We start from the raw sequence: 27,293 nt of genomic DNA, 5'->3' as shown, positions 1-27,293 counted from the left end.
ATTTATTTATTAGTCTCACAAGTAAACTTACAAAAACACTGCAATGAAGTTACTGTGAAAATCCCCTAGCCGCCACACTCTGGCACCTGTTCGGTACACTGAGGGAGAACTTACCACGGCCAATGCACTTAACCAGCCCATCTTTTAGACTGTGGGAGGAAACCGGAGCACGCGGAGGAAATCCATGCGGACACGGGGAGAACATGCACAGGCAATAACCCAAGCTAGGAATTGAACGCAGGTCTCTGGCGCTGTGAGGCAGCTGTTACTTCTGTCATTAAATTTATTCCATCTGTGGAAGCTTTCATGATTTTTGTTAAAAAAAAACATGCAAATGCTCATGAAAAAACGTACCTGAACACCACAGGCAAATAAAACACAAAAGGGTTTTATTGCACAACAAATACAAAATAAAAGGTCACATGAATATAAAGGCACGCAATATTTCATAGAACCATTGCTATTCTGTACCCTCCCACCCCCCTGAGTCCTGATGTAACAGTGATTGACAATTAACCGCAGGGTCAGTGCTCCTGATGGGCTTTGGTAGGCAAAGACCTCACAATCTAACAGGTCCAGTGTTCAGAATTCTACCCTTGCGTTGTTATCGGGCGGAGCGGCTATTTGACTGTGACAGGCGATGTGCTGTGAATTGACTCCATCACTGCAGCAAACCTGTTACAAAGGTCATGGGGTGAGTTTGGCCGGATCTTCGGTGGTTCGCGCAGGATTCGAACCTCGGCAGAACAGTCCAAAAGCCTCGGGAGGAATTCTGTGAGTTGCTCCTGTAGCCGGGCTGTAAAATAAATGTACATTTTAGCACAACTTCATGCATACTGAGGGCATAAAGAACAACGCCGCATTCGTAAAAGTTTAAAAGGTTTATGTTATTAGTGTGTCACAAGTAAGGCTTACATTAAGACTGCAATGAAGTTACTGTGAAAATCCCCTAGTCGCCACATGCCAATGCACCTAACCAGCATGTCTTTCCAACTGTGGGAGGAAACTGGAGCACCCGGAGGAAGCCCATAAAGGCACTGGGAGAATGTGCAAACTCCACACAGTCACCCAAGCCGGAATCAAACATGGGTCCCTGGTACTGTGGAATAGCAGTGCTACAGAAAGAAATCTCACAACACCAGCTTAAAGTCCAACAAGTTTATTTAGCAAACAATAAACAAACTTGTTGGGCTTTAAGCTGGTGTTGTGAGATTTCTTTCTGTTTTACCCCAGTCCAACGCCGGCATCTCCACATCATGAGTAGCAGTGCTAATCATTATGCCACCTTAATAAGACATAGTCACAGATCATCACCAAAGCATTAAGCCCAACAAATTGCAAGTCAGCATGGACAAGTTGGGCCGAAGGGCCTGCTTCCAAGCTGTAAACCTCTAAGTCCAGGTGAACACAGATACCAGTTTTGTGTGAACAAGATGAGTGCCAATTATTTAGGTTCTGGTGATGGTTGGTGTGGCGATTGTCCCTTCGAGGGCAACACAGCACAGTAAGGGTCATCTGGCCTGGCTGACTAGTCAAGACTCAGCACGGGCAACCACCCCAGAGGGAGGTGCTCTCCGAGGCAGAAGTATTTTGGAGCTAGCTGCAAACATGCTGCTGCCCTGGAAGATCAGTAAATAAATCCCTTCTTGTCCATAATGAAGTTTCTGAAAGTGTAACACTGCAGCTGGCTGAAGGGTGAATGTTGGCCAAAACACCAGGATAATCTCTGGCTCTTCTTCTACAGGGACTTATGGATCCACCCGAACCATTTCAGCAGGCACACAGGACCTTGATTTAACACTGTACCCAAGAGCAATGCAGCATTGCCTCAGTACTGCACTAGGGTGTCATTTTAGATTACTTACTCAAGTCTTGCAGTGAGACTTGAGGCTAGTTTCCAGATTTAGGAGACAAACAACATTTTGGGACAGGTGACTCAAGGCTTGGGCAAAGCTACAAGTTTTGAGGTGCATCTTAAAGGAGAAGTGAAAGGTAGGAAAGGCAGAGTCGTTTGTCAAAGCAATTCCAGAGTTTTGGGCTTAGGCAGCTGGAAGAACAGCCAGCGACACTGGAGTAGTTAAAATAGGTGATGAGCAAGAGGCCAGAATAGGAAGAGCACAGAGATCTCAGGGAGACGTAAGCCTGGATGAGGTTAGAGATTGGGAGGGGTGAGACTACAGAGGGATTTGAAAACAAAGATAAGAGTTCTCACACAAAAACAAAATAATGAGGATGCTGGAAATTTGAAATAAAAGCAAAAAAATGCTGGAAATATTCAGCAGGTCTGGCAGGATGGGTAGATTGGGAACAGAGTTAATGTTTCAAGTCAATGACCTTTTACCGGAATTGAGAACATGAATAATTCTCACTCTTGTTTTAGATCATCTACTCTTCAGATCCTGCCCACGTACAAATTAAAGGGGACGATTCTTCCAGTCTACTGCTCTGCTCAATAGCACAACAGGCCAGGGGACATCAGCAGAGGCCATTTAGCAGGCTTCCTGCTGGGCATCGCACATCTCTGGCTCCAAGATTTTTGGAATAATATTGGAGTAATTGGTTAAACTATTTAAGTTAACATTAGCATTTCATTAGTGGGCCTGGCACTGAAGTCTCCAGGCCCACCAGCACTCCTCATCCCCAGCGATCAGGGAGTGGGAGGGTGGGGTTGGAGTGGCAGCAATACGGGTTCATGCAGCTGGCCAGCAAATGATTTTCAGGGTGAATCCCAATAGGGCACCGTGCAGTGCTCAGAGTGTGGGAGATTCGTTCTGAAAATCCTGCTAAAAAAGCAGCTCCAGATTTCATGCACTGAGCACTGGGAATGTTTTGGGGAGAATCATCCCCAAAGTGTTCTTGTCATGTAGATAAAAGCAAATTACTGTGGATGCTGGAATCTGAAACCAAAAGAGAAAACGCTAGAAAATCTCAGCAGATCTGGCAGCAGCTGTAAGGAGAGACAAGGGCCGACTTTTCAAGTCCAGGTGACCCTTTGACAAAGCTTTGACAAAGGGTCATCTGGACTCGAAACGTCAGCTCTTTTGTCTCCTTGCAGATGCTGCCAGACCTGCTGAGATTTTCCAGCGTTTTCTCTTTTGTGTTCTTGTCATGGGCTGATCTTTGTTTGTGAACAAGTTGCAAAGAACCTGACATTTACAGGTGGTTAACAAGATACAGTCATCATCAAGGCTAGGATATACATAATTAGATTCCGGCTTATTGGTATATTTTTAATGTTAGGCGTTTTAATAAGTCACTAGTCCATATAGTCTAGTAACTGGCATAGGTCAAGCTTAATCACTTTGAAGAATGTTTGGACACCAGTTGTTACTAATACTGCTGTATAAAAACAATATCTTGATTTGTCAACATTTTAAAGTTTGTTTAAAATCATTTAGGTCCAAAATATATGTCACAACAGCAAACATGACAATAAATCCATGGATACAATCGAAAACAAGACTGAGATCAGCTGTAATGCCCCTTATTGCTACACTCGTAAGAAAAATGGCCCTTTTGTTGCCCAGATTACCAAAACTCTAACAAGGATCAAAAATAAAAGAACATTTTATTGAGAACAAAGATGCTCAAAAGTATTGGGAGTCTTCAAGGATAGATTGACAGAACTGCTTCCAACAAGAGGGTCAGTGACTGGTGGACACAGGTTTAAATCAGTTGGCAAAAGGTTCAGGGGAGGAATAAGGGTGATTCTTTTGTGCGATGTATTGTGATCATTTGGAATGTGCTGCCTGAGAGGGTGGTGGGAACAAATTCAATCATAACTTCTAAAGGGGAATTGGATCGATATTTGAACATTTCTTCCACAGTGTTGGCACAGGTGTGGTGGGCCAAATGGCCTCCCCTCTATACTATCCGACCGTAAGAACAGATGATTCATTAAGGACTTACAATCCATGTCTTCGCCAAGGTAGGAACACCAGTGGTTTCTCATCATCTCCACCGCAGCCAGGTCTTCTTTGGAGAGCTCATTGGTGACTATCAGGTGCATGCACGGAATGACCAGGTCGTTCATTATGCTTAAGCCTTCCGCGACATCATTTTCATTGCCACTTTCAAACAGGTCTGCTGCACAGGCATTCAGCTCCTGCAGTGATAGGCGTGACAGTGTTAGCAAAAGGGCAGCAAAACTTATGGAACCATTGTATGAAGCGTTCAGGCAGAATTGAATTCTTTTTCCCCATGTTGTTGCTGTTGCTGATACTCGTTTGTGATCACAGATCATTACCTGGCAAAAACAGCAGGCAAAAAACCTGCTTCCAGGTTGCTGAAGCAGCACTCTCTGTTCATCCAGCAGAAGGCACTCTTCAGTTATAGGCAATAAAATGACACAAAACTTACTCCAACTGATAAATCAAAGAAAAGGATTTAATAAAGAAACTTCATTACTCCAACACTTGAGGCCTCACCCTGGGCCATTTCAAGCTCCCCCAACAAGTTCTTACTTATACTGAATCAGCTGATCATCACATCATTTTGTCATTGGTTACATAGTTTATTGGGTCAGCTGACCTTTACAACTTGTTACCATTGGTCACACTACAACAGACCCACTGTTATCATTAGTTACATGCTATCACTCTCTAGCCAGCCACCCAGAGAAGAGATGTTTGCCAAAAGTGTTCCCAGGGAAACACTGTGTAGACTTCCTACCTGGTTTTCACTCAGTATTTGTATTCATGGGTACAAACAGAATGATCAGGATAGATTGAACAGGCTGCGGCTCTTCTTTTTGGGTGGGGGCAGATCAAGACTTAGGGTTGACCAGACAGCGGACTTCTCTATGAACAATATGCTTTGTCTGTATGGTGCACAAGAAACAATACAGACACTATATCCCAATACATGAGACAATAATAAATAAATGAATCAATCAATTAAATAGGGTTGATAGGGTGGACATAGAGATTATATTTCCACTTGCAGATGACCTAAATGAAATTCAGGAGCAAGCTCTTTATCCAGAGACTGGTTAAAATGTGGAACTTTCTACCACATGAGTAGCATAGGAACATTCAAAAGGAGATGAGGACAGGGAGAAAGAGATGGAAAGTGATGTTATGAGGTAGCGTAGGAGAAGTTCATGGTTCTTATGAACCATGAACGCTAACTGTGGGCAGAATGGCCTACTTTGTGCTGTAAATTAACACTTCAGAACTGTTGCCACATTACATAAATATGCATCATAGAAACAGGTCTTTGGTCCAAGAAATCTTTCCCGGTGTTTGTACTCTACACACGTCTCCAACCATTCCATCTACTTTATCTGGGTCTTCAGAATGATTTTTTATTCCTTTTTCTCTCGTGCATTCATTGAATTTCATTCTGAAACCACCTAAGCTATTTATCTCAATTATTCCCTGAGGTGGTGAATTCTACATTCTAAACACTGGATCTAATTTCTAGGAACTGCACGGTAGCACAGTGGTTAGTACTGCTGCTTCACAGCACCAGGGACTCAGGTTTAATTCTGGCCTTGGGTGACTGTGTGGAGTTTGCATGTTTTCCAAGTCTGTGTGGGTTTCCTCCAAGTGCTCCAGTTTCCTCCCACTATCCAAAGATATGTAGGTTAGGTGGATTGGCCATGCTAAATTGACCCTCAGTGTCTGGGGGATGAGCAGGAGTAAATACATGGGGTTATGGGGATAGGGCCTGGGTGAGATTGAGACCGGTGCAGAGGCAATGGGCTGAATGACCTCCTTCTGCACTGTAGGGAGTCTATGATTCTATGAACTGCCAGTTATTGGCTTATCCTGAAAACACCAACAAAACTTCTCAATTAATTTTTCTTAATCATCTTTGCGCCAGAAATAAAAATAGATTCAACAAATGAGAGAAGCTGAGGAGAGATTTGAAGAAAACAAAATAGTTAGAAGTCAAATTAAGTGGCGAAAGAGAAATAACAAGGGAGAAAGAAAGATTGGTTGTGACAGAGAAAAAAGACAAAAGAAAAGCAAGAAAGTAATTTACATTATAAAAATCTCCAACAGTATTTTATTACCTGTCAGAGTAAGACAACATTTTTTTAATTGTTCGTTTCCTGCGTAAGATGGTATTAGAAGAACTTAAATATCATCAGTAAAATGGTCCTTATATTGATAAATACCTAAGGTGGGCACAGTAAGAAGTCTCACAACACCAGATTAAAGTCCAACAGGTTTCTGTGCAATCACAAGCTTTTGGAGTGCTGCTCCCTCATCAGGTGAATGGAGGTTAATTTACTAAAATGGCATATATAGGTAAAGACACAATTACAAGTTAATTGCAAATTGGAAAGTGAAGAATGGTTGGAATGCGAGTCTTTACAGGTCATCAAGGCTTTACAGGTACAAAAGTGTGCAAGGAGAGGTGAATAGTCACAGAATAAAGAGTTGTGAATTGTCTCAAGCCAGGACAGTTAATAGGATTTTGCAACTCCAGGCAATATGGTGGGGGTTACAAGTCATGTAACATGAACCCAAGATCTCAGCTAAGGCTGTCCTCATGAATGTGGTACTTGGCTATCAGCTTTTGCTCGGCGATTCTGCATTGTGTGTCTTGACCACCTAGAACACTTACCCAAAAATCAGAGGCTGAATGCCCTTGGCTGCTGAAGTGTTCCCCAACAGGAAGGGCACACTCCTCTCTGGCGATTATCTCATTGTTTCCGTTCATCTGTTGTGGTAGTGTCTGCGTGGTCTCGCTGATGTACCACGCCTTGGGACATCCTTTCCTGCAGCGTATGAGGTAGACAACGTTGGCTGAGTTGCATGAGTATGAACTCTGTATCTGGTGTGTGGTGTTCTCACATGTGAAGGAGCAGTGCCCCAAAAGCTCATGATTCCAAATAAACCTGTTGGACTTTAACCTGGTGTTGTGAGACTTCTTACTGTGCCCACCCAAATCTAATGCCAGCATTGGCACATCATATCCTAAGGTGAGTTTAGTAGACAATTAATGTGCAACAACAAAAACCTCTTGAAACTCATGGAGAAGTTGGTAGTGAGCTGACATTTCTACAAGGCTAATGATGGAACTGTGCAACAACCTGTGCTGACTCCTAAATCAAAGGCTTCCTTACCACAAGATGCTGGATGGTTTACGAATTAATAATGGCATCCAGCATTACATTGCAGTTATTGTAGCAGCGAATTCTGACCCGATGCTTCTGACAAGAGCTTCCTCGTGTCCAGTTCAGGACAAGACAGAGATGATGTCAGCGCTGCTCAGCTGCAACCCTAAGCCTTGAACGTACTCGAGACATGTGGAGCTCACCAAGATTTCTTTCAGCACCCTGACGATAGCTGAAGGCAACAAAAATTATTAAAAGCACAAGAGCTGAAGATCTGAAATGGAACTGGAGAACAGTCGAAACACATAGCTGCTGGAATGAGGAATAATTAACTTCTTGAATAATGAGTATTTCAAATCTGACAACACGGCTACACCTGAAATATTAACTGGCCTGTCTGCTTTCAGAGGTTGCACATTTCCTGATTTTTAATTTCAACAACAGTGCCAAACCTCACCCCGTGTATTTTGTTTTGTAAAAAAAATCCTCTTTTAAAAAAAAGTAACTGACCAAAAGGCACTTTCTCCTATAGTATGCAATTAGTGTCTCATCAACCCCTCTGTTCTTTCCGTTCTTCAGTAGTTTCAGGTTGCTGTGGTATGCATGAACCAAGTAAGTCAGAGATTCACGACACCTGCAAGCAGATACAAAATATTAGTTCAAGCACTTAATTTAGTACATCCATGAATGAAGAGGAGAGGAAAAGATCACTCAGCCCTTTTCCCTATTGTGTACACCTTTTCCAGTGCATCTCAAGCCTATGGTATTCTCTTTCTTCCATTAGGACTCTGTGGTGACGCTCTTGAACCGACAACAATCTGACAAAGGCAAGTCCCACTCCAGAGTTCTGGGCATATAAAACAAGTTGACATTCTGTCAGCAGTACTGAAGCAACGCTGCTCTGCAGAAGGTGCGCTCCTTCAAATGAGCTATTAAGCATCTGCCCTCTCCACGGGACATGGAAGATCACCATGGGCAGCGCAATGGCTAGCACTGTCGCCTCATGGTGCTAGGGACCCAGGTTTGATTCCTGGCTCAGGCCACTGTCTGCAGGGAGTTTGCATATTCTCCCCGTGTCCGTGTGGATTTCCTCTAGGTGCTACAGTTTCCTCCCACACTCCAAAGGACATGCTGGTTAGGTGCGCTGGCCATGCTAAATTCTCCTTCAGTGTACCCAAACAGGTACTGGAATGTGGTGATGAGGGGATTTTCAGAGTAAATTCATTGCAGTGTTGATGTAAGCCCATTTGTGACAATAATAAATAAATGTGTGAAGAGCAGGGGCATTCTTCCTAGTGTCCTGGATTTATCCCTTAACCAAAATTATTGAAATAGATTATTTGATCATTATAATACATTGTGGGAGTTTGCTGTGCGTAAATTGGTTATCACATTTCCTACGTTTTAACACTGTCTAATACTTCAAAAATTAATTTACTGGCTGCAAAATACGTTGCACCATCCTGAAATCATGGAAGGCGCTACAAAAGTCCTTTTATTCTGCCTTTTACTGTACCAGCTTGATCCCATTCACTGTGTATTAAAGGCAGACATTCCATTTGGCCAACGTGTAATACTTAATATTTATTAGCACCGAACTGTATTTATAGCTTGCATTTTTCCTTCAGCTCTTTTGCTACACCTACTCTCTCTCTCTCTCTATATACTGCTTTCCTTCTTCAGGATTTGTCAGCTACAGATACAATGAACTTTTTGAACTGGTTACCAAAGGCTGGTCAAAAGAGGATAAAATTAACCTGATTCCAGTCCATAATCTAATCTCATATATTGTCAATATGATGGCAAAAAAACCCTGAATTACCTAGAAAATATTGGACTTTAAGGAAGATCTGTGCATTTTAGAAAATGGAAATATAAGTCAACAATGGCTGAGGGTGTAAATTCCATCACTGGCTGAATTACTAGTGTTTGGTACTGAGAGAGACAATGGAGTCACACCCTGTTTCCAGACAAAGACACATCAAAAGCACAAAATTCACCCAAAGACTTATTGTTATCTCCTGTGGAGACAATGGGAAATAATAGGAGTGAGTACCCTCTCATTGAGATATCCTGTGCTTAATGTCCAGATGGATTAGTGGATTTCACCTTCCAGGCATATACAAATACTGGCTTGAATGTCAGTTGAAAAGCTGCTGCGTTTGTGAGTGGGCACAGGTTTAAACCAGTGTTGGGATGTCAGAGGGAGTGCAATACAGAAGCAAAAAACCAGCCAGCAGCAGCAGCACCCCCTGCAAAAGTTATTTTGCCAGTCTCTCCATCTGACTGGGGGAGTAAGCGAAGTCAGCAAAGACCATAGCTGCGAAGGAAACACGGAAACTTCTCTGCCAAACCGCAGAACACCCAAAACTGAAGTCCAACCACTTGTCTGAAGTCAGTGCTACTGGAAGCTCAAAACCAACTATCACCTGAAGTTTGTGGACTGGAATCTCAAGTTACTCAATCAGCTACCCCTCATAAGTCAAGGATTATTTTGTATACATTTTTTTAAACTCACTTATTTTGGACTCAATTCTCACTTCTAACATGTTTGAATGTGCATGCTTGCGTTTTATCATTTTCTTGCCTATAAAAATTAATAAACTTATTCTGAAGCACATAGACTGCAGTGATTCAAGGAGGCAGCTCACCACCACCTTCTCAAGGGCAACTAGGGATGGTCAATAAATGCACCAGTCAGCAATGCCCATGTCCCATGTTTGAATTAAAAAAAACTTTCACTCTAGGAAATCTAGTTAAATTGGTTCCTTTTCGAACACAAATATTGGGACTGGGAACCTGTATTCACAAAGGGAGATTAATCTTCTTAGATCAATCTTGTTGCGAACAATAGAGGGGGTTGAATAAAGAAAGGGAGCTAGTTCATCCCTCCTCACCTGGAGCATAACAGTTTGTGGTTATCCTGGCTGGATGGTAACAAATTGAGGGATCACACATGGATTTACAAGTTTGGGAACTTCAACTGGGGATCAGTTGTAACAAGAACCTCAAGAGTGGCTGGAGGGAAGAATTTGGCTTCTACCTTTTACCTTCTCTCCATTTCCTCACCCTAGTAAATGAAGCCATGCCTCTGGAAAGGCATTACAAATCATTCCCCCCAGGACCCAGGAAAGATTTTCAAATTCCTCATGTCGCAATTACAGCCTTACATTCAGCTTGTGTCACTACTCGCAAAGAAGTGGGAGGCACTGTAGATTCAAATAGGAAGACCCAGAACACTCAATTAACTCTTCAAGCATTCTGAAAGAGAATCATCCCGTTTTTGGAACATTCAATACATACTTTCCATTCTGGTAGCATTCCAGTCCAGTCAGGAGATAAACAGAAACTTTCCGGAACAGACTGTAGTCTTCATGCCAATCCTGTGAATGAAATGAGAGACGTGCTGTTGAACTAATTATTGAAATGGTGAGAAAAGATGCTGAGAGCCTACTAACCCTGGTCATTTTGGCTGCCATTATAAGGTGGCATTAGTGCTCACTCACTGCATGTGAGAGCTAGTTTACAAGGCCAATGTGCAACTCCAGGGATTCTTCACAACCCAAACACAGGGGCAGAAAGATAAGGCACTGATTTTTAGGGAAGCCCAAAAATGGATTTCCTAGTTAGCAATAATAGGGACATTACTGTAAAAGCTGAAAAAATGTGGCCGCAGATATACTGGATGTATGCGCTCAATATACGAACATATGATTCAGGAAGAGTAGGTCACTCGGCCTCTTGAGTCTGCTCTGCCATTCAATAAGATCATGGCTGATCTGACTATAACCTTAGCCCCACATTTCTGCCTAGACCTGATAACCTTTCATCCCTCATCCCCTCATTAATCAAAAATCTATCTAGCTCAGCCTTAAAAAATTTCAAAGGTTTTGTTTCCACTGTCTTTGGAGGAAGAGACTCATGACCCTCACAGAGAAAAAGAAAATCTCCTCACCTTATCTCAAATGGGTGACCCTTTATTTTTAAGTAGTGACCCCTAGCTCTAGATTCTCCCACAAGAGGAAACATTCGCTCGACATTCACCCTGTCAATGCCCTTCAGGATCTTAAAGGTTTTGATGAAGTTGCTTCTTACACTTTACTCCAGTGGATAAAACCTAACCTCTTTAACCTTTCCTCATAAGACAACCTGCCCATTCCTGGTATTATTCCAGTAAACATTCTCTGAACCTGTTCTGAGAGGTAGTAATACAGGCAGGTACAATTTTGACTTTTAAAAAGCATTTAGACAGTTACATGGGCAAGGTAAGTATGGAGGGATATGGGCCAAACGTGGGCAAGTGAGAATAGCTTAATGGTAAAAACTGGGCAGCATGGACAAGTTGGGCCAAAGGGCCTGTTTCCATGCTATAAACCTCCATGATTCTACAACTGCTTCTAATACAATTTGTCCCTTCTCCTTTTTATTAAGAAGTATAAAAATATTTCTGTAATAAGGCTCACACAATAGGCTACGTAATCACACCTTGTATTCTTGCATGTCCATATCTGAAGGTCCAATGAGTTTCAGCTTTGTCTGTGCCACCTTCATTATACTTATGGACCTACAAGTTGAGCACAAAATGGTCAATTACATTTTGAAGCAATGCTCCTGTTTGAAGGTTGTTAAATACATTTTCACTTGTTAATCAGTGGATCAGACTGTGCCCTTTCACCTGGGGATTTGAAACCTGGCAAGGGTAAGAGAAAGAAAGGTCATTTCTCTGTAAGCTGCTTATATTCCAAATGTAATCACGTATACACAGCTCCCAGTGCGTAGCAGCAGTTCACAACATAAAGCTGCGCAGCAACTTGCAGCTAAAAACCACAAAAATGTGCAAAACAGGAAATATCAGAATACTGTTTTAAAATCTGAAGCCTTTGCCTATATCTCTGCTGTTCATAGAATCCTACAGTGCAGAAGGCGGCCATTCGACCCATTAAGTCTCCACCAACCACAATCCCACCCACTCTATCCCTGTAAACACATACATTTACCCCAGCTAGTCCCCCTGACACTAACAGGCAATCTTAGCATGGCCAATCCACCTAACCCATACAACTTTGGAGTCATCACCAAATCATCAATGGAAACAGAGAACGTATTATTGTTTCTTACGCTCCAAGGACGTAAGGCAAAAACAGAAAATGCTGGAAACTATCAGCATGTCTACAAGAGAAAACAGAGCTAACATGTTGAGCTTTGCTGATGCTTCTATGAAAGTGCTTTGAGCATTTTGTTCCGTTGCCAGATAAATATATATAAACCGCAGTTGTTGAGGATCTATGAATTGCAGCAAACAAGACTTGGAAGGCTGCAGTTGTATATGTGACATATGCGTGATTAAATTGATCTCTACCTTTCATCGTAGCTGAGGTTTTTATCTGCAAACTGCTCCAGGAGCGTCCGCTCGATCACCCGCTTGGAAGCTTTGTTTTGGAAGAAGTAAACGAGGACGTGCTGGAGCCGAGGGTCATTGTGGGGTGTTGGTTTATCCTTGGCCAAATCAAACAGTCGGGAGTACTCTTCATGGAATGCCTAGACATGGTGTGGGGACAGGGCAGGGCGGGTTAAGGAGAAATGAAAACACAACTCAGCACTAAAATATTTTAAACAGGAAAAGCAAAAAATGATTTTAAAAAGTGCTAGGAGATACTCAACAGGTCCAATGCACCATGTTAAAACAAGAACAACCTATTGTGCAGCAGGCAACATAGCTTCTTTATGGGAATGAAGAAGTCAAAAAGGGGGGAGAAGTGCCCTTTCACCAACTCTGATAATGGGTTTCCAGACAGATCATTAACTTGTGAGGTGCTGTGTCTGTAGTTTTGGTCACCACATTTAAGGAAGGATATACTGGAGTGGCACAGTGAAGGATCATTACATTGGTTCATGGGTTGAGGGGATGCCCAGTGATAAAGTGGTCGAGTAAACTTGTCCTATATTCTCTGGAGTTTAAAAAAAAGAGGTAATCACATTGAAACATGCATGATTCAGGCAGGATTTGACAGAGTAAACACAGAAGTTGGATCCCCCAGACAGGGGAATCTAAGACATGGTCTCAGGATAAGGGTTCAGTTATTTAGGACTGAAATGAGGAAAATCATCTTCACTCAAAAGGTTGTGAATCTTCAAAATTCTCTGCTCCAGAATGTTTCCATCGTTGAATGTATAGGTCAAGTATCTGTTACGTGAAGTCCTCGGGGTGGCGCAGTGGTTAGCACTGCTGTCCCACAGCACCAGGGACCTGGGTTCAATTCCCAGCTTGGGGAGTCTGTACATTCTCCCCTTGTCTACATGGGTTTCCCCGGGTGCTCCAGTTTCCTCCCACAGTCCAAAAAGACGTGCTGGTTAGGTACATTGGACATGCTATTCTCCCTCAGTGTATTCAAACAGACGCCGGAGTGTGGCGACTGGGGGATTTTCACAATATCTTCATTGCAGTATTAATGTAAGCCTACTTGTGACACTGATAAAATAAACTTTAAAACACGTTTCGGGTTTCAGGTAATTGTGTTTACGGGCATTGCATAAATGACTATGGCTATCTGTATTACCGTGGCCTAAATTGGCTACGGTCTGTAAAGAAAATCAAATAAGAACATAAGAACCAGAAGCAGGAATAGGGCTTCTGGCCACTCGAGCCTGCTCTGCCAATCAATAAGATCATGGCTGATGCCTTCGTGGACTCAGCTCCGTTTACCCACCTGCTCACCATAACCCTTAATTCCTTTACTGTTCAAAACTTTTATCTATGCTTACCTTAAAAATATTCAGTGAGGTAGCCTCAACTGTTTCACTGGGCAGGGAATTCCACAGATTCACAACCTTTGTGTGGAGAAGTTCCTCCTCAACTCAGTCCTAAATCTGCTTCCCCTTATTTTGAGGCTATGCCCCCTAGTTCTACTTTTACCTGTCAATGGAAACAACTTCCCTGCTTCTATCTTATCTATTGCCCTCATAATCTTTTATGTTTCTATACGATCTCCCCTCTTTCTTCTGAATTCCAATGAGTATAGTCCCAGTTTACTCAGGCTCTCCTCATAGGCCAACCCTCTCAACTCTGGAATCAACCGAGTGAATCTCCTCTGCACCCCCTCCAGTGCCAATATATCCTTTCTCAAGCAAGGATGATTTGAAAAGTGAGATATATCACTGAATAATAAATGTAGGGTACCTGTAAATAAATTCCCATTCCTGTTGCCATCACTGATTCTGCTGCTAAGTGAGGATTCAGAGTGTCAATGTGAAGAAGAAAAAAAATCATAAAGTAAACAGTGCAGACAAATCACTAGACTTCCCACAGTAAAGGTCGGGTGAGGTTGGCGAGGTTTGTGCCAGCTCAGGGACCTTGTGCTACCATGGGGACGACATGGTAACACAGTAGTTAGCACTGTTGCTTCACAGCGCCAGGGACACGGGTTCGATTCCCGACTTGAGTCACTGTCTGCATGGAGTTTGCACGTTCACTCGGTGTCTGCGTGGATTTCCTCCGGGTGCTCTCGTTTCCTCACACGTTCTGAAAGACGTGCTGGTTAGGTGCACTGACCTGTATGGGCGACAGGCTGTGGGGACTTGGGAGATTTCACAGTAACTTCATTGCAGTGTTAATGTAAGCCTTACTTGTGCCTAATAAATAAACTTTTACTTTGTGCGCTAAAAGTTACTGAGTTTGAACCAAGAGAGAATTTTGGATGCGTTTGGTTTTTAGATGTACGGATAAAAGGTATTTGGTCAGCATTTAAGGTTGAGGCAGAGTGATCTTGGTTTCACAGGAAACAAAGGGACGGGGAAGTAGCCAGTGAAGCTGAATGAGACACATCCACCATGAGCACATTTTATAGTAGAACAGGCTCAAGGGTCCACATGGATGACTCCAGCTTGATTTCTTATGTTCTTGCCTTCAAGATGCTGAGATATCTAGTGGTGTTTTTGTGTGTTGACTGGTGACCCAACAATCTAGGACTGTAATTTGGCACACAGTCCTTGATTTTAGTGACACATCATTTTACGTTCCAATTTCTAACACGTCAGAAGACTTTTTTCGTTTCTAGATAATAACCTGCCAACCCCTTAAATTAAGCCACTTTGAGACAGCACGGTAATAAGAGGGCTGATGTATCAATGTCAAAAAACATGTAATGAAGCTGCATCTTAGTTACTGCCCACCAAATTCATTAACACCAGAACTGTTGTGGATCAGAATACATGTTTAATCTCTTAATAGGGCTGAATTACTGTCACCTTCAGATGTTTATAGGCGTGTGATGTGATCACTCACTGCAAGTGCTGATTTCGGAATGATTAGTTAGAGGAAATGGTTCTCACATAAAGTAAAAAAAAAGCTCCTAACTGCAAGTTAAATTAGCGTAAAATTTAATGACACTATCAGCAGCATAGGTGGAAAAAAAGGAGGCTCTCAGAGTGTCAAAGTCTGACTAGCTCATTCATGTTACGGCTGCTGTGTCTGTACAAAGTGATTTCGCTTTACTGTGTTAAATGGCTTCATGTGCAGCCCAAGTCCAGAGTCAGGACTCAACTGGACGAGGGACTGAAGCAAAGCAAGATTCACTGGCATGAGAAAATCCCATTCATTTCAGGCCCAATGTGGGTCTTGACACTGGCTACGTCAGTGCATCGTAGAAACGGCACTTCGAATCAACTGTATCTGGTACTGGTCACCCATTATAGAAAGGATATTATTAAACTAGGAAGAGTGCAGAAAAGATTTACTAGTATGTTACCAGGACTTGATGGTTTGAGTTATAAGGAGAGGCTGGATAGACTGGGATTTTTTCCCTTGGAGCATTGGAGGCTGAGGGGTGATCTTATAGAAGTCTATAAAATAATGAGGAACATAGATAAGGTAGACGATCAACTTCTTTTCCCAAAGGTAGGTGAGTCTAAAACTCAAGGGCATAGGTTTAATATGACAGGGAACAGATACAAAAGGGTCCAGTGGAGCAATTTTTTCACGCAGTGGGTGGTGTGTCTGGAACGAGCTGCCAGAGGCAGTAGTAGAGGTGGGTACAATTTTGCCTTTTAAAAAGCATTTAGATAGTTACATGGGTAAGATGGGTATGGAGGGATATGGGCCAAACACAGACAACTGGGACTAGCTTAGTGGTTAAAAAGAAAAAGGGCAGCATGGACAAGTTGGACCGAAGGGCCTGTTTCCATGTTGCAAATCTTTATGACTCTATCTTTGACTCTAACCCCTGATTTTGCAGAACTAACGAATCATTAGATTAAGTATTCAATTTCCAAAGATTAACATTGTATTCACTGGAAAAGTCACCATGGTCAATGACCACCAAGCCTGTTTCTCCATTCTATCAGATCTCAGCTGCATCTTAAACTATATCTACTCCCCTTGTTTCTCCAATGCTCAATGCCCACGTCTAACAAAATTCTATCTCAATTTTGAAATTTTCAATTAATTCCCAACCTCAAAAGTTTTAGGGGCTCTAGATTTCCACTACACTATACATAGAATAGAATTGTAGAATCTCTACAGGGCAGAAGGAGACCATTTGGCCCATCAAGCCTGCACTGACAATAATCCTATCCAGGCCCTATACCCTTAACCTCACGTATTTATCCTGCTAATCTTCCTGACACAAAGGGGCAATTTAGTATGGCCAATCCACCTAACCTGCGCATCTCTGGAGTGTAGGATGAAACCACAGCACCCAAAGGAAACCCATGCAGACACAGGGAGAATGTACAAATTCCACACAGGCAGACAGCCAAGGCCAGAATTGAACCCAGGTCTCTGTGAGGCAGCAGTGCTAACCACTGTGCCGCCCCTCCTGACATGATCTCTGAATGACCTAGTTCTAATGTTGAAGTTTGGCCTCCTCACACTTGACCCCTTCCACCAGAGGAATTAATTTCTCTTCATCTACCTAATCAACACATTTGATCACTTCCTAATCTGCTTTATTCATGAGGACACAAGCCTATAATAGGAGTTGTACTGCAGGAATTATTGATGGCTTCAAATATCTCCTATGTGCTTTACAAAATGACAATTTAGTTATTACTTCAAATAATAGTGACATCTCGAACAGTGTTGAACTGGGGTGGACACAGTAAGAAGTCTCACAAAACCAGGTTAAAGTCCAACAGGTTTATTTGGTAGCATGGGCTTCCAGAGTGTTGCTCCTTCACCCGGTGAGTGGAGAGTTGGGTTCACAAACGTGGCATATAATCAAAGGCAAGATATCTTTATTGCAATTGCAATATTGCAATCCATATCACAACTGCAAGATATCCTTTGTGAACCCAACTCTCCACTCAACTGATGAAGGAACAGTGCTCCAAAAACTTGCAATACCAAATAAACCGATTGAACTTTAACCTGGTGTTGTGAGACTTCTTACAGAAAATATCAAAACTATAACATCATTGTCTAAATTGTCAGCCCATTTTGTTCTATGATATCTAACTACCAATCACCTTTTCAGTAATTGAGAATCAGTGAAAAACAACAGCGGTGGGTGGAGAGAGGGATGTCATGGTTCCCGATCATGCACATTTAGAAGCGCAAAGTACGATTGTTATTCCAGTAATTTTACTCAACGGGTTATTTGCTCTTCTTCATTTTAGGCATCACAACTACCTGTACTCCTAGCAGACGCATAGGCCAGTAGATCTGGGTGAGCAAGCCTTTATGGGTCACTTAGGTATATATCCAAAGTTTAAATCTACGTTTTCTGAGATGTGTATGTATCTTGAGTTGCTAATACTAACTTATCTGCCATTTGGGCGGCCTGATGGCACAGTGGTTAGCACTGCTGCCTCACAGCATTATGGACTAGGGTTCAATTCTGGCCTTGGGCGTCTGTGTGGAGTTTGTGTGGGCTTCCTTTGGTCGCCCTAGCTTCCTCCCACAGTCCAAAAGATGTGCAAGCTAGGTGGATTGGCCACAGTAAATTGCCCCTCAGTATCCCAAGATGTGTAGGTTAGGAAGATTAGCCACGGTAAATGTATAGGGTTACAGGGATTGGGGTGGGTGGGGTTCAGCCTGGGTAAGATTCCCTTTTGGAGAGTCGCTGCAGACTCGATGGGCTAAAATGGTCTCCTTCTGCACATTCTCTGATTAAATATGACCCTTTCCAAAACCACCATATTCAAAAGAGGACAACCACTCAAAGACGACACCTAAGGACAACAGAATGTATTCATGGGCTGGAGTGCCAAATACCTGAGATAATGAGTTGGCACTAAGTCACTGGCCCATCACCTCCTGATATTTACTGTGTCAGTTAGTAGCACAAAGTCAAGAACAATGATGCAATCTCCCACCGAATAACTTGTTAAATCACTGCCAGCAGCATGAAAATGAGCCATACTGGCCAGGAAGGTACAACAGAATGGATGACCTCCTCTGGTGTTGTAGGATTGTGTAGGATGTGTTGTCTTATCATGAGGAGCTTATAAAAGTAGAGGAGTGGGTGTTGAAAGATATAAGATGATGTTAAATCCACACAGAATGTACACAACCAAGGCAGAAAGTCAGCATGCAAAAAATCTGCAAAGTTGCATTCACAGCAAAGCATTAGATCTAGTAAAGCACAAAATCAGTATGTACCTTTATTAGCCCTGCCTCAGCACCATCCCGATCATAGACGTCTCTGGACTTGGCAATAGCCAGGATGATGCCTTGCATAGCTGGGCTTAACATTTCCTGCCACAAGAGGGCAGAAGGAGGAAAGACATCCGAAATAGACAAAAGAGAGAAAGGTCATCAAACGCAGAGAAATACAGGACCCAAGTCTTACGTACTCTACAAAACCATTAATTAACAGTAACTACACATGGACAACAGTGAGGGAAGTCTTGGGCTATTAATGGTTGGAACAGGACCGTGAAGGTGGGTTTTAAAGTGGGAACGAGCAAAATAAAAGGATGGGGAGAATTTGAGCCCCTTCTCCAGAATAACACAGATTGAGAATCAGCAACAAAAAGATAAAATGCTGGAAAATCTCAGCAGGTCTGGCAGCATCTGTCAGCTTGTAGGGAGTCAAAGCATTGTTATCTGGACTCGAAATGTAACTCTTTTCTCTCCTTACAGATGCTGCCCAACCTGCTGAGATTTTCCAGCATTTTCTCCTTTGGTTTCAGATTCCAGCATCCGCAGTAATTTGCTTTTATTGAGAATCAGCAAGTATTTCATAGAATCAAAGAATCCGTACAGTGCAGAAGGAGGCCATTCAGCCCATGGGTCTGCACCAATCACAACCCTACCCAATCCCTATCCCCATAACCCCACGCATTTACCCTGCCAGTCCCCCAACACTGGGGTCAATTTAGCATGGCCAATCCACCTAATCCACACATTTTTGGATTGTGGGAGGAAACCCACGCAGACACGGGGAGAACGTGTAAACTCCACACAAACATTGGCCCAAGTCGGGAATCGAACCCGGATCCTTGGTGCTGTGAGGCAGCAGTGCTAACCACTGTGCCACCGTGCTGCCCCAAATTTATTTATAATTAGGGTAGATATTTATTTGGAAAGTAATGATATTGGTGGATATGGAGAAAAGAAGAAGAATAATTGAAGCTACAAATAGATATCCAATTGCCGAAAATGCAGAAGAGGTTTCAGGACTGCATTGCCTGTCCCAATATCTACATTCTCAAGAGAGTTAGTCACAACTTTTTTCCTGTGGCAACATGGACTATGATGCAGAGATGCCGGTGTTGGTCTGGGGTAAACACAGTAAGATGTCTCACAACACCAAGTTAAAGTCCAAGAGGTTTATTTGGTAGCAAAAGCCACTAGCTTTCAGAGTGCTGCTCCAAAAGCTAGTGGCTTTAGCTACCAAATAAACCTGTTGGACTTTAACCTGGTGTTGTGAGACTTCTTAATATGGACTATGCCAGCAGTTTAGGGGAGAGGCAGGGTTTGTGCCAGTATGTTTAAGGAGCCCTATGGAATCTGCACTGGCAGAAACAGCAATGAATGAATGTTCCTCAGTGGCTTTTCAAAAGGGAATGGAAACTGTTTGAGGAAGAAAATAATGCAATATTACAAGGACAGGTGTGGGGGAGGGGAAATGAGATTTAACAAATAGCTCGTTCAAATTCAAACAACATACAACACCATCAGTTGCTCCGAGATTTAACATGCACTGTTACTCAGTGGTAAATTACCAATTCATTCCAGAGCCATTGCGGAAGAATATTGAGGGAAATTGAAGCATTTCATTGATTCAATTCCAGGATACAGATTGGGATGGAAGGAGGAAATGGACACTGCAGGAAAAAAACTATCTTCTCCCTTTACAGAAGGAGCAGCAGTGATATAATTGCAGAAGCAAGTCCCAAAATCATTGGTGCACATCATGTGGTGAGGCATTATCATCTGTTAACATATTTTGGATGGGATTCTCCCAAAAAAATTCTAAGCATCAAACTCGCATAAAACCTGGAGTAAATCCCGCTCGTTATTTCAGTGGGATTTTCAAAATGAATTTCCAACACTCTGTGCACTGCAGAATGCATGAGCATGAATATCATTAAAAATTGTGGAGGGAACCTATTCCCACTGGAGAGGCCAGCAGCATAGCGTTGAGCGGACCAGTGTGCATGCGCCAATCTGGGCGCATGTGCAGTAGCCTGCATTGCCAGTCTCACGATTACTGGTCTGCTCGATTCCCTCAGCAGCCCTGGTGGGCAGCGCCAATGTGCCCCCGGGCATTGCCACTTTGCCCCTTGGGCAGTGCCAGGGGGCAAGGAGCCACGACCTCCTTGGGGTGGGGCCTCCAAGGGGGTTGGACCGCCAACTCCCTGTAAGTGGGGAGCTATTGTAAACATCCACTGGCAAGGAGTGAAACACTCCCAGCGAGGGGGAAGAGGCGCTAGTGGGCCCAGAGACTTCAGTAAATTCTCAAATGTAAAATATATTATAATGAGTATCAGCATAATTTAAATATCCCCACATCTATCCATGACAGGGAGTTGGTACCACTAGAAATCCTGTGCCGAGACTCTCCCGGAGGCCGTGGCATCCAACTGGGAGCCCTTTACACGCCTCCGCTTGAGTGTCCCAGCCCACTGCATAGGCTGGGAGAGTCATCCCCTTTAGCTTGCACTGGAGTAAAACATAGCATCGTTAATAATAAAAAAAAGATTTTTTTTACAAGAAATCTTTCTGCATTTCCTTAAAAAAAGTCTCCTAACTTTTAAGATGTACTTTTGGTACTTTTAAAACTTCCAAAGTTCCACATTTGCATCATCCAACTTGCAGCAACAGTACAAAAGAGCCTCACTTCACCATGGCACTGTCATTGCAGTGTGAACACAGACAAGACCCAGCACAACAGCCCCAACCTCTTACAGGAGCAGCAAGGAACCCTGGAGGAGGGAGTCTGCGGCTGGGCTCAGTCACACGTCATCGACACAGCACAGAGTTAGCACCGGTGCAAAGACAGAACAGGCTCGCACTGGTGTTAAAATTTTAATTTAAGTCACTAATTCGGGAATCACAGGTGACACCACACTCCTTGAGCAAAGAACGGTTAATGTTGCTCAGCTGTTTATATGGTCACCCGTTGACTTGGTACCTCTTCATTGTAGCCGTCGGCATCATGTCGAACCATAACCTTGCCAACATTAGGTATCTCCACCTCAGAGATTTGGGTATCAGAGATTTCAGGCTGTTGTTCTTGTTCTCTGGCTGGTGCTGGCTCTGGCTCAGGCTCAGGCTCAGGCTCAAGCTCAGGTTCAAGCTCAGGTTCAGGTTCAGGTTCAGGCTCAGGCTCTGGCTCCTCTGCAGTGTCCCTGGTTTCCTGCTCTGTATCTGACTAACTCAGCCAACATTGGGAGGTAGTGGGAGAAGGACAGAAAGGAAAGTGGACAGGAGGGAGGGAGGGAGGGAGGAAAGAAAGATGAGGAAAAGAAAAGACAATAGAAGCAGGTAAGAATGATATTCAGGTTAAGCATGACAGAGTGCACCTGTTAATACTTGTGCTAAAATATAAACACACTCTTTGTGCAAAGGAAAGTTTCAGCACAACTGTGTTGTAGTTGTTACTGGATTAGTAATCTCGAGGCGTGAATTAATGATCTGGAGATGGGAATTCAAATCCCACCATGGCAGTTTGTGAATTCATTCAAAGTAATGGTGACCACGAAGTTAGTAAAACAAAAATCAATTGGTTCTCTAATATCCTTTAGGAAATCTGCCATCCTTCACTGGTCTGGCTTATTTGTTGCTCCAGAGACAAAGGAATGTGGTTGACTCATAACTGCCCTCAAGTGGCTGAGAAGGCTGTTTAGTTGTATCAAAAGCTACAAAAATCTATAATCCACATGGACTTCAGTGGTTCAGGGTGGTAGTTCACCAAACCTTCTTCTGCAAGGAAATTGAGAATAAATGGTGAACTTGCCAGCAACATCAACATCTCCAAGAAAAAAATAAGAAGAATGCATGTGGATGTTAGATGGGGGCAACACTAGACTGAAATACGTTGCTCCCACTGTATAGTTCGTACATAAAGGAACATAGGAACATAGGGATGAGGAGCAGAAGTAGGTAAATTCAGAACTTTGAGCCTGCTTGGCTACTCAATTAGATCATGGCTGATCTCTCCCTGGTCTCAAATCCACCTCCCCATCTGCTTCCCATATTCCTTTAACCTGTTTTTAATCAGAAATATATCTATCTCCTTCTTGAAACCATTCAACAATTCAGACTCCCACCGCGCTATGGGGCAGTGAGTTCCACAAATTCACCACCCTCTACAAGAAATAGTTCCTCCTCATCTGAGTTTTAAATCTATTGCCTCTTAACCTATACCTGAACCTCTTGTTCTAGATTTCCCCACAAGGGGAAACATTTGGTCTGCATTTACTTTATCAGTCCTTTTTAGCATTTTACATACCTCAATCAGATCCCCTCTTATCCTACTAAATACCAGCAAGTACAAGCCCAAACTGTTTAATCTCTCCCCATACATCAACCCCTTCATCCCCAGATGGATAACAGGACAGGGTTGTGAAGGGATATGGTGCCAAAGTACAGTTTAAAGAAAAGGAGGAAATATTTATTTGAGCAGAGTGGAATTTACAACAACATCGTATCTGTCAAAAGAGGTTTCTTGGAAATTAACTAGATGATGATTAGCTAGGCTTTGCTCATCACTCCTCAATGTAGTCAAACCTTGCCTCAGAAGAGATTTACCAGGATGTTGCTTGGTTTGGAGGATATGGACTATGAAGAAAGGTTGAACAAACTTGAATTGTTTTCATTGGAGCGTCAGAGGATGAGGGAGGACCTGGTAGAGGTTTACAAGATTGTCAGACTTGGGTAAAGTGAATAGCCAAGAGTCTTTTTCCCTGGGGATAGGATCAATTACTCAGGGGCATAGGCTGAAAATGAGAGGGGGGAAATGTTTAAAAGAGATTTAAGGGGCAAGTTTTTCACACAGAGAGTGGTGAATACTTGGAACATGCTGCCGGAGGAGGTGGTGGAAGCAGATTCTATAACAATGCTCGAGGCATCCAGATAGATAAATGAAAAGACAGGGATAGATGAATATGGACAATGTAGAGGCAAAAAAATATTAGAGAGGCATCTGTGTCAGCACAGACTTGGTGAGCCGAAGGGCCTATTCCTGTGCTGTACTTTGCTCTTTGTTACTTACTCCAGTCACTCATTAATCCTTGCTTAAATGGCCCTAAACATACAAATGATGGTTCATGTGGAGGTGGAATCTAGTCCAACTAAAGTAATGTTTATTTATTAGCCACAAGTAGGCTTACATTCACACTGCAACAAAGTTACAGTGAAAATCCCCCCCCCCAAACCATGCAAGTTCAGTGTTCTGTGGTCCTGACCTCCCCCATGTACACCTACTAAAACTGCCATCTCTATGTACCAACGCACTGCATTAAGATTTGTACGGTATTTACGTGAATCTTAGTCATATTCCTCTGAAATATCACAAGATACTTCACACACAATTGCTTTTTCTTTTTCCTTGAAATGAATGACTCTGGACAGAAAATCTCACAGCCCATTTGCCCAGATTGTCAATAGGACGAATGACCAATTAAGCAGTTTTCACAGTGCTGGATGAGAGGTAAATTCTGCTCAGGGCACCAGGGGAAGCTGTCATTGCTGCAAAATTCAGTCACATGATTCTTAGAATTAGAGCACAAATTGCTACACTAATGTGCTGCCACATTGCACAAAGCAAGATCCCACAACCAGCAATGAGATAATCAGCAAGTTAAGGGGAATGATAGTCAGGTATTGGGAGAAAGTCTCCAAGAATGCAGTAGAAGCTTTACTGCCCATCTCTCAATCACAGGAATGGATAGACAGCTCTTCAGCTTAACAGCTTGACCAAAGGCTTTGTGGATCAGTCCATTGTGGTGCCCATGGACATTCTCTTCATTAAAAAGATTTTTGTTTTAAAGATTTGTTTTAAAAACCACCAAATTATCAAAGCATGATGTTACTTTCCAAAAAGAAGTTAATACTTCCCCTCCAAGCGCACAGTCATGAAGAATCAAGAGGATTTTTACAAAGAACAATCAAAAAGGATAAAAAAGATAAAATGAGCAAATACCCAAAGTCCATAAGGAGGCCATTCAGCCCATCGAGCCTGCACTGACAATAATCCCACCCAGGCCTTATCCCCGTAACCCCACACATTTACCCTACTAATGCCCCGACACTCAGAAACAATTTAGCATGGCCGCACATTTTTGGACTGTGGGGGGAAACCAGAGCACCTGGAGGAAATCCAAGCAGGCATGGGGAGAATGTGCAAACTCCACACTGATAGTCACCGAAGCCCGGAATCGAACCTGGGTCCCTGGCAATGTGAGGCAACAGTGCTAACCACTGTGTCTTACATTGCCTTTATCCCAAGGGATTAGAATACAAAGGAAATGAGACAGAGTTGGAGGGAACACAGTTTAGATTTACCAGGATAATACCCAGACTCAAAGGGCTAAAATAAATGGGGAAATTACACAAAATAGGGTTATATGCCTTGGAATCTAGACAATTAACAAGAAATTTCATCAAAGGTTTCCAGATATCAAAGGAAACAGGTAGGATAGAAAGAAATAAGCTACTGGTTGGGGATTCTAAGGTTAGGAGACCTAGCCAAAATATTAGAACCAAACATTTCAAGAGTGAAATTAAAAAAATGTTATATGTACAAAAAGCTGGTAGAAGTTTGGAACTCTTTCACAAATGGCAACTGATGCCAGGTGAAGAGTCAATTTTAAATCTGAAATTGATATGTCTTTGTTAACCGGAGGTATATGGAAATATGGAAATATTAGATCAGCCATGATCCCACTGACCGGTGAAATAGGTTCAAGGGGCTAAATTGTCCCATTGCTACATTCATGCCTAATTTGCTTAAAACTGTGCTTGTGTTTTTCTTTCTATTACAATTCTACAGTAGGGCAGATGCCAACAAAACCAGCTGCGTATAGCTCAGTTGCTCTCACCTCCTTCAAAGCAGCTTCTGCACCAGCGTTCTCGTAAGAGTTTGCTGCTTTCTCAATAGCCTGGGCAGTTTGCTCCTTCACCATGACAGCGTGCTTGGCAGAAGCAGAGCATGTATTCTGCTGACAGGCAACAGCCTCACCTGTGTGGATACAGAACAAAATAAAATCTAGGAGGGGGAAACCATCAGACTCTACCTACAGTAATGCAGCAATAATTCATTTACCAAAATAGAATTAAGAACTAAGAATTTTGGTTGAAAACTTTAATTCATAGCCTTAAGATTACAGATGTACAAGGACAAAACATGATGCTTTAGAATTGCAGAATGCACTAATCAGCATCAAGGAAAAAAAATATATAAACTGCCCTTCCAGAAGGCCTGAGGAACAGTATCTCAATGCAAGAGGCTGCTTTAAGCTCCAATAAGCCATTGCATGCGCTTCTGCAATTGAGACACACAAACTCAATCTTTGCCTGTTCCTCAGAATTATGGATCTCCTTCAGTCTTCCAATCTTCCTGTTGGTTTTCAGAGCTTCGTGAAACCTAATCACTACTTCTTTATTTTGGCAGCTCCCTTATTCTTTTCAATATGGGTTATCTTACCTCTGCCAGCTCTTTGAAAGAACTACCCAATTAATCCCACTTCCCTGCTCTTTCTCCATAAACCTGAAAAAACTCCTCCAACTATTTATTCTTATGTTGAACCATAGAATCCCCACAGTGCGGAAGGAGGTCATTCAGCCCATCGAGTCTGCACCAACTCTCCATTACATCATCTTACCCAGGTCCTATTCCCATGTCCGTTCACCCTGCCTATCCTCTGAACCTACACATTTTTGGACACCAAGGGGCAATTTACCATGGCCAATCCATCTAACCTTCTCATCTTTCGATTATGGATAGAAACTGCAGCGCCTGGAGGAAACCCACGCCGACATGGGGAAAATGTGCAAACTCCACACAGAGAGTCACCCAAGCCTGGAATTGAACCCAGGTCCCTGGCACCATGAGGCAGCAGTGCTAACCACTGTGCCACCACTCCACCAATTCAACTCCCTTTTGAAAGTTACAATTCAATCCACTTCCGTTGCCTTTTTCTGGTAGTACTTTTCAGATCATAGAAACTGCTGCATGAAAGAAAAATCTCATGTTCCTCCCTAGTTCTTTTGCAACTAATTTAAAATTGTGTTTGCTTGTTACTGACCATCCTGCCAATGGAACCAGTTTCTCAATATTTACCCTCAAACACCACCATGTAATTTGGATCAACTCTATTAAAGCTCCCCTTAGGCCTGTCTGCTCTAAAGAGAACTATCCAGCTTCACGAATCCATACATAAAAACATGTTGTCTCTGGGGCCATTTTAGCATATCTCCTCTGCATTCTCTCCAAGATCTTGAAATCCATCTGACGAGCTAGTGTCCAGAATTGGATACTGTTCACATCCTGCATGTAGCCTTTCCTCCGGATTACCCAATAAAAAGACAAGTACCTTCTTTAAGAGTGACCACTGGTTCCTGAACCTCTGCTGCGGGGACAAGCTCCTTTTGCGGGATCTTCCGAACCTGCTCCTCATTCCAATCGTCCAGTTCTTGCATAAAGTGCTGGTTGTCTTCACGGACATACTGCCTGAGTTCCGGAGGAAGGGCATGGATGGCTTTCAAAATCTGCCCCGTTTCCACATCCGTTTCCTCTGTAATTTAGATAAAACAAATTACTTCTCAGTTAAAAATAAT

General features: G+C 42.8%; 1 protein-coding gene across 1 annotated transcript in view; it reads right to left on the bottom strand.

Moving 5' to 3' along the window:
• Positions 1–372: 372 nt before the first annotated feature.
• usp28 (ubiquitin specific peptidase 28) overlaps positions 373–27,293 on the bottom strand; it is an 89,295-nt gene continuing 62,374 nt past the window's right edge. The window contains exons 17-26 of the mRNA XM_080214688.1: positions 27,050–27,250; positions 25,556–25,695; positions 21,646–21,885; positions 18,666–18,761; positions 12,429–12,607; positions 11,555–11,633; positions 10,373–10,452; positions 7,580–7,703; positions 3,910–4,105; positions 373–796 (exon numbers count right to left, since the gene is read on the bottom strand). Of these exons, the coding sequence (XP_080070814.1) occupies positions 621–796; positions 3,910–4,105; positions 7,580–7,703; positions 10,373–10,452; positions 11,555–11,633; positions 12,429–12,607; positions 18,666–18,761; positions 21,646–21,885; positions 25,556–25,695; positions 27,050–27,250 (1,511 nt within the window). The 3' untranslated portion in view covers positions 373–620. The remainder of the gene's footprint in view (positions 797–3,909; positions 4,106–7,579; positions 7,704–10,372; positions 10,453–11,554; positions 11,634–12,428; positions 12,608–18,665; positions 18,762–21,645; positions 21,886–25,555; positions 25,696–27,049; positions 27,251–27,293) is intronic.

Source organism: Carcharhinus amblyrhynchos, chromosome 29 (assembly GCF_965287045.1).
Source record: "Carcharhinus amblyrhynchos chromosome 29, sCarAmb.v2.hapA, whole genome shotgun sequence".
NCBI classification, from domain to species: Eukaryota; Metazoa; Chordata; class Chondrichthyes; order Carcharhiniformes; family Carcharhinidae; genus Carcharhinus; species Carcharhinus amblyrhynchos.
The sequence above is the reverse complement of the archived record's forward strand: the minus strand, read 5'-3'. Positions and strand labels throughout refer to the sequence as shown.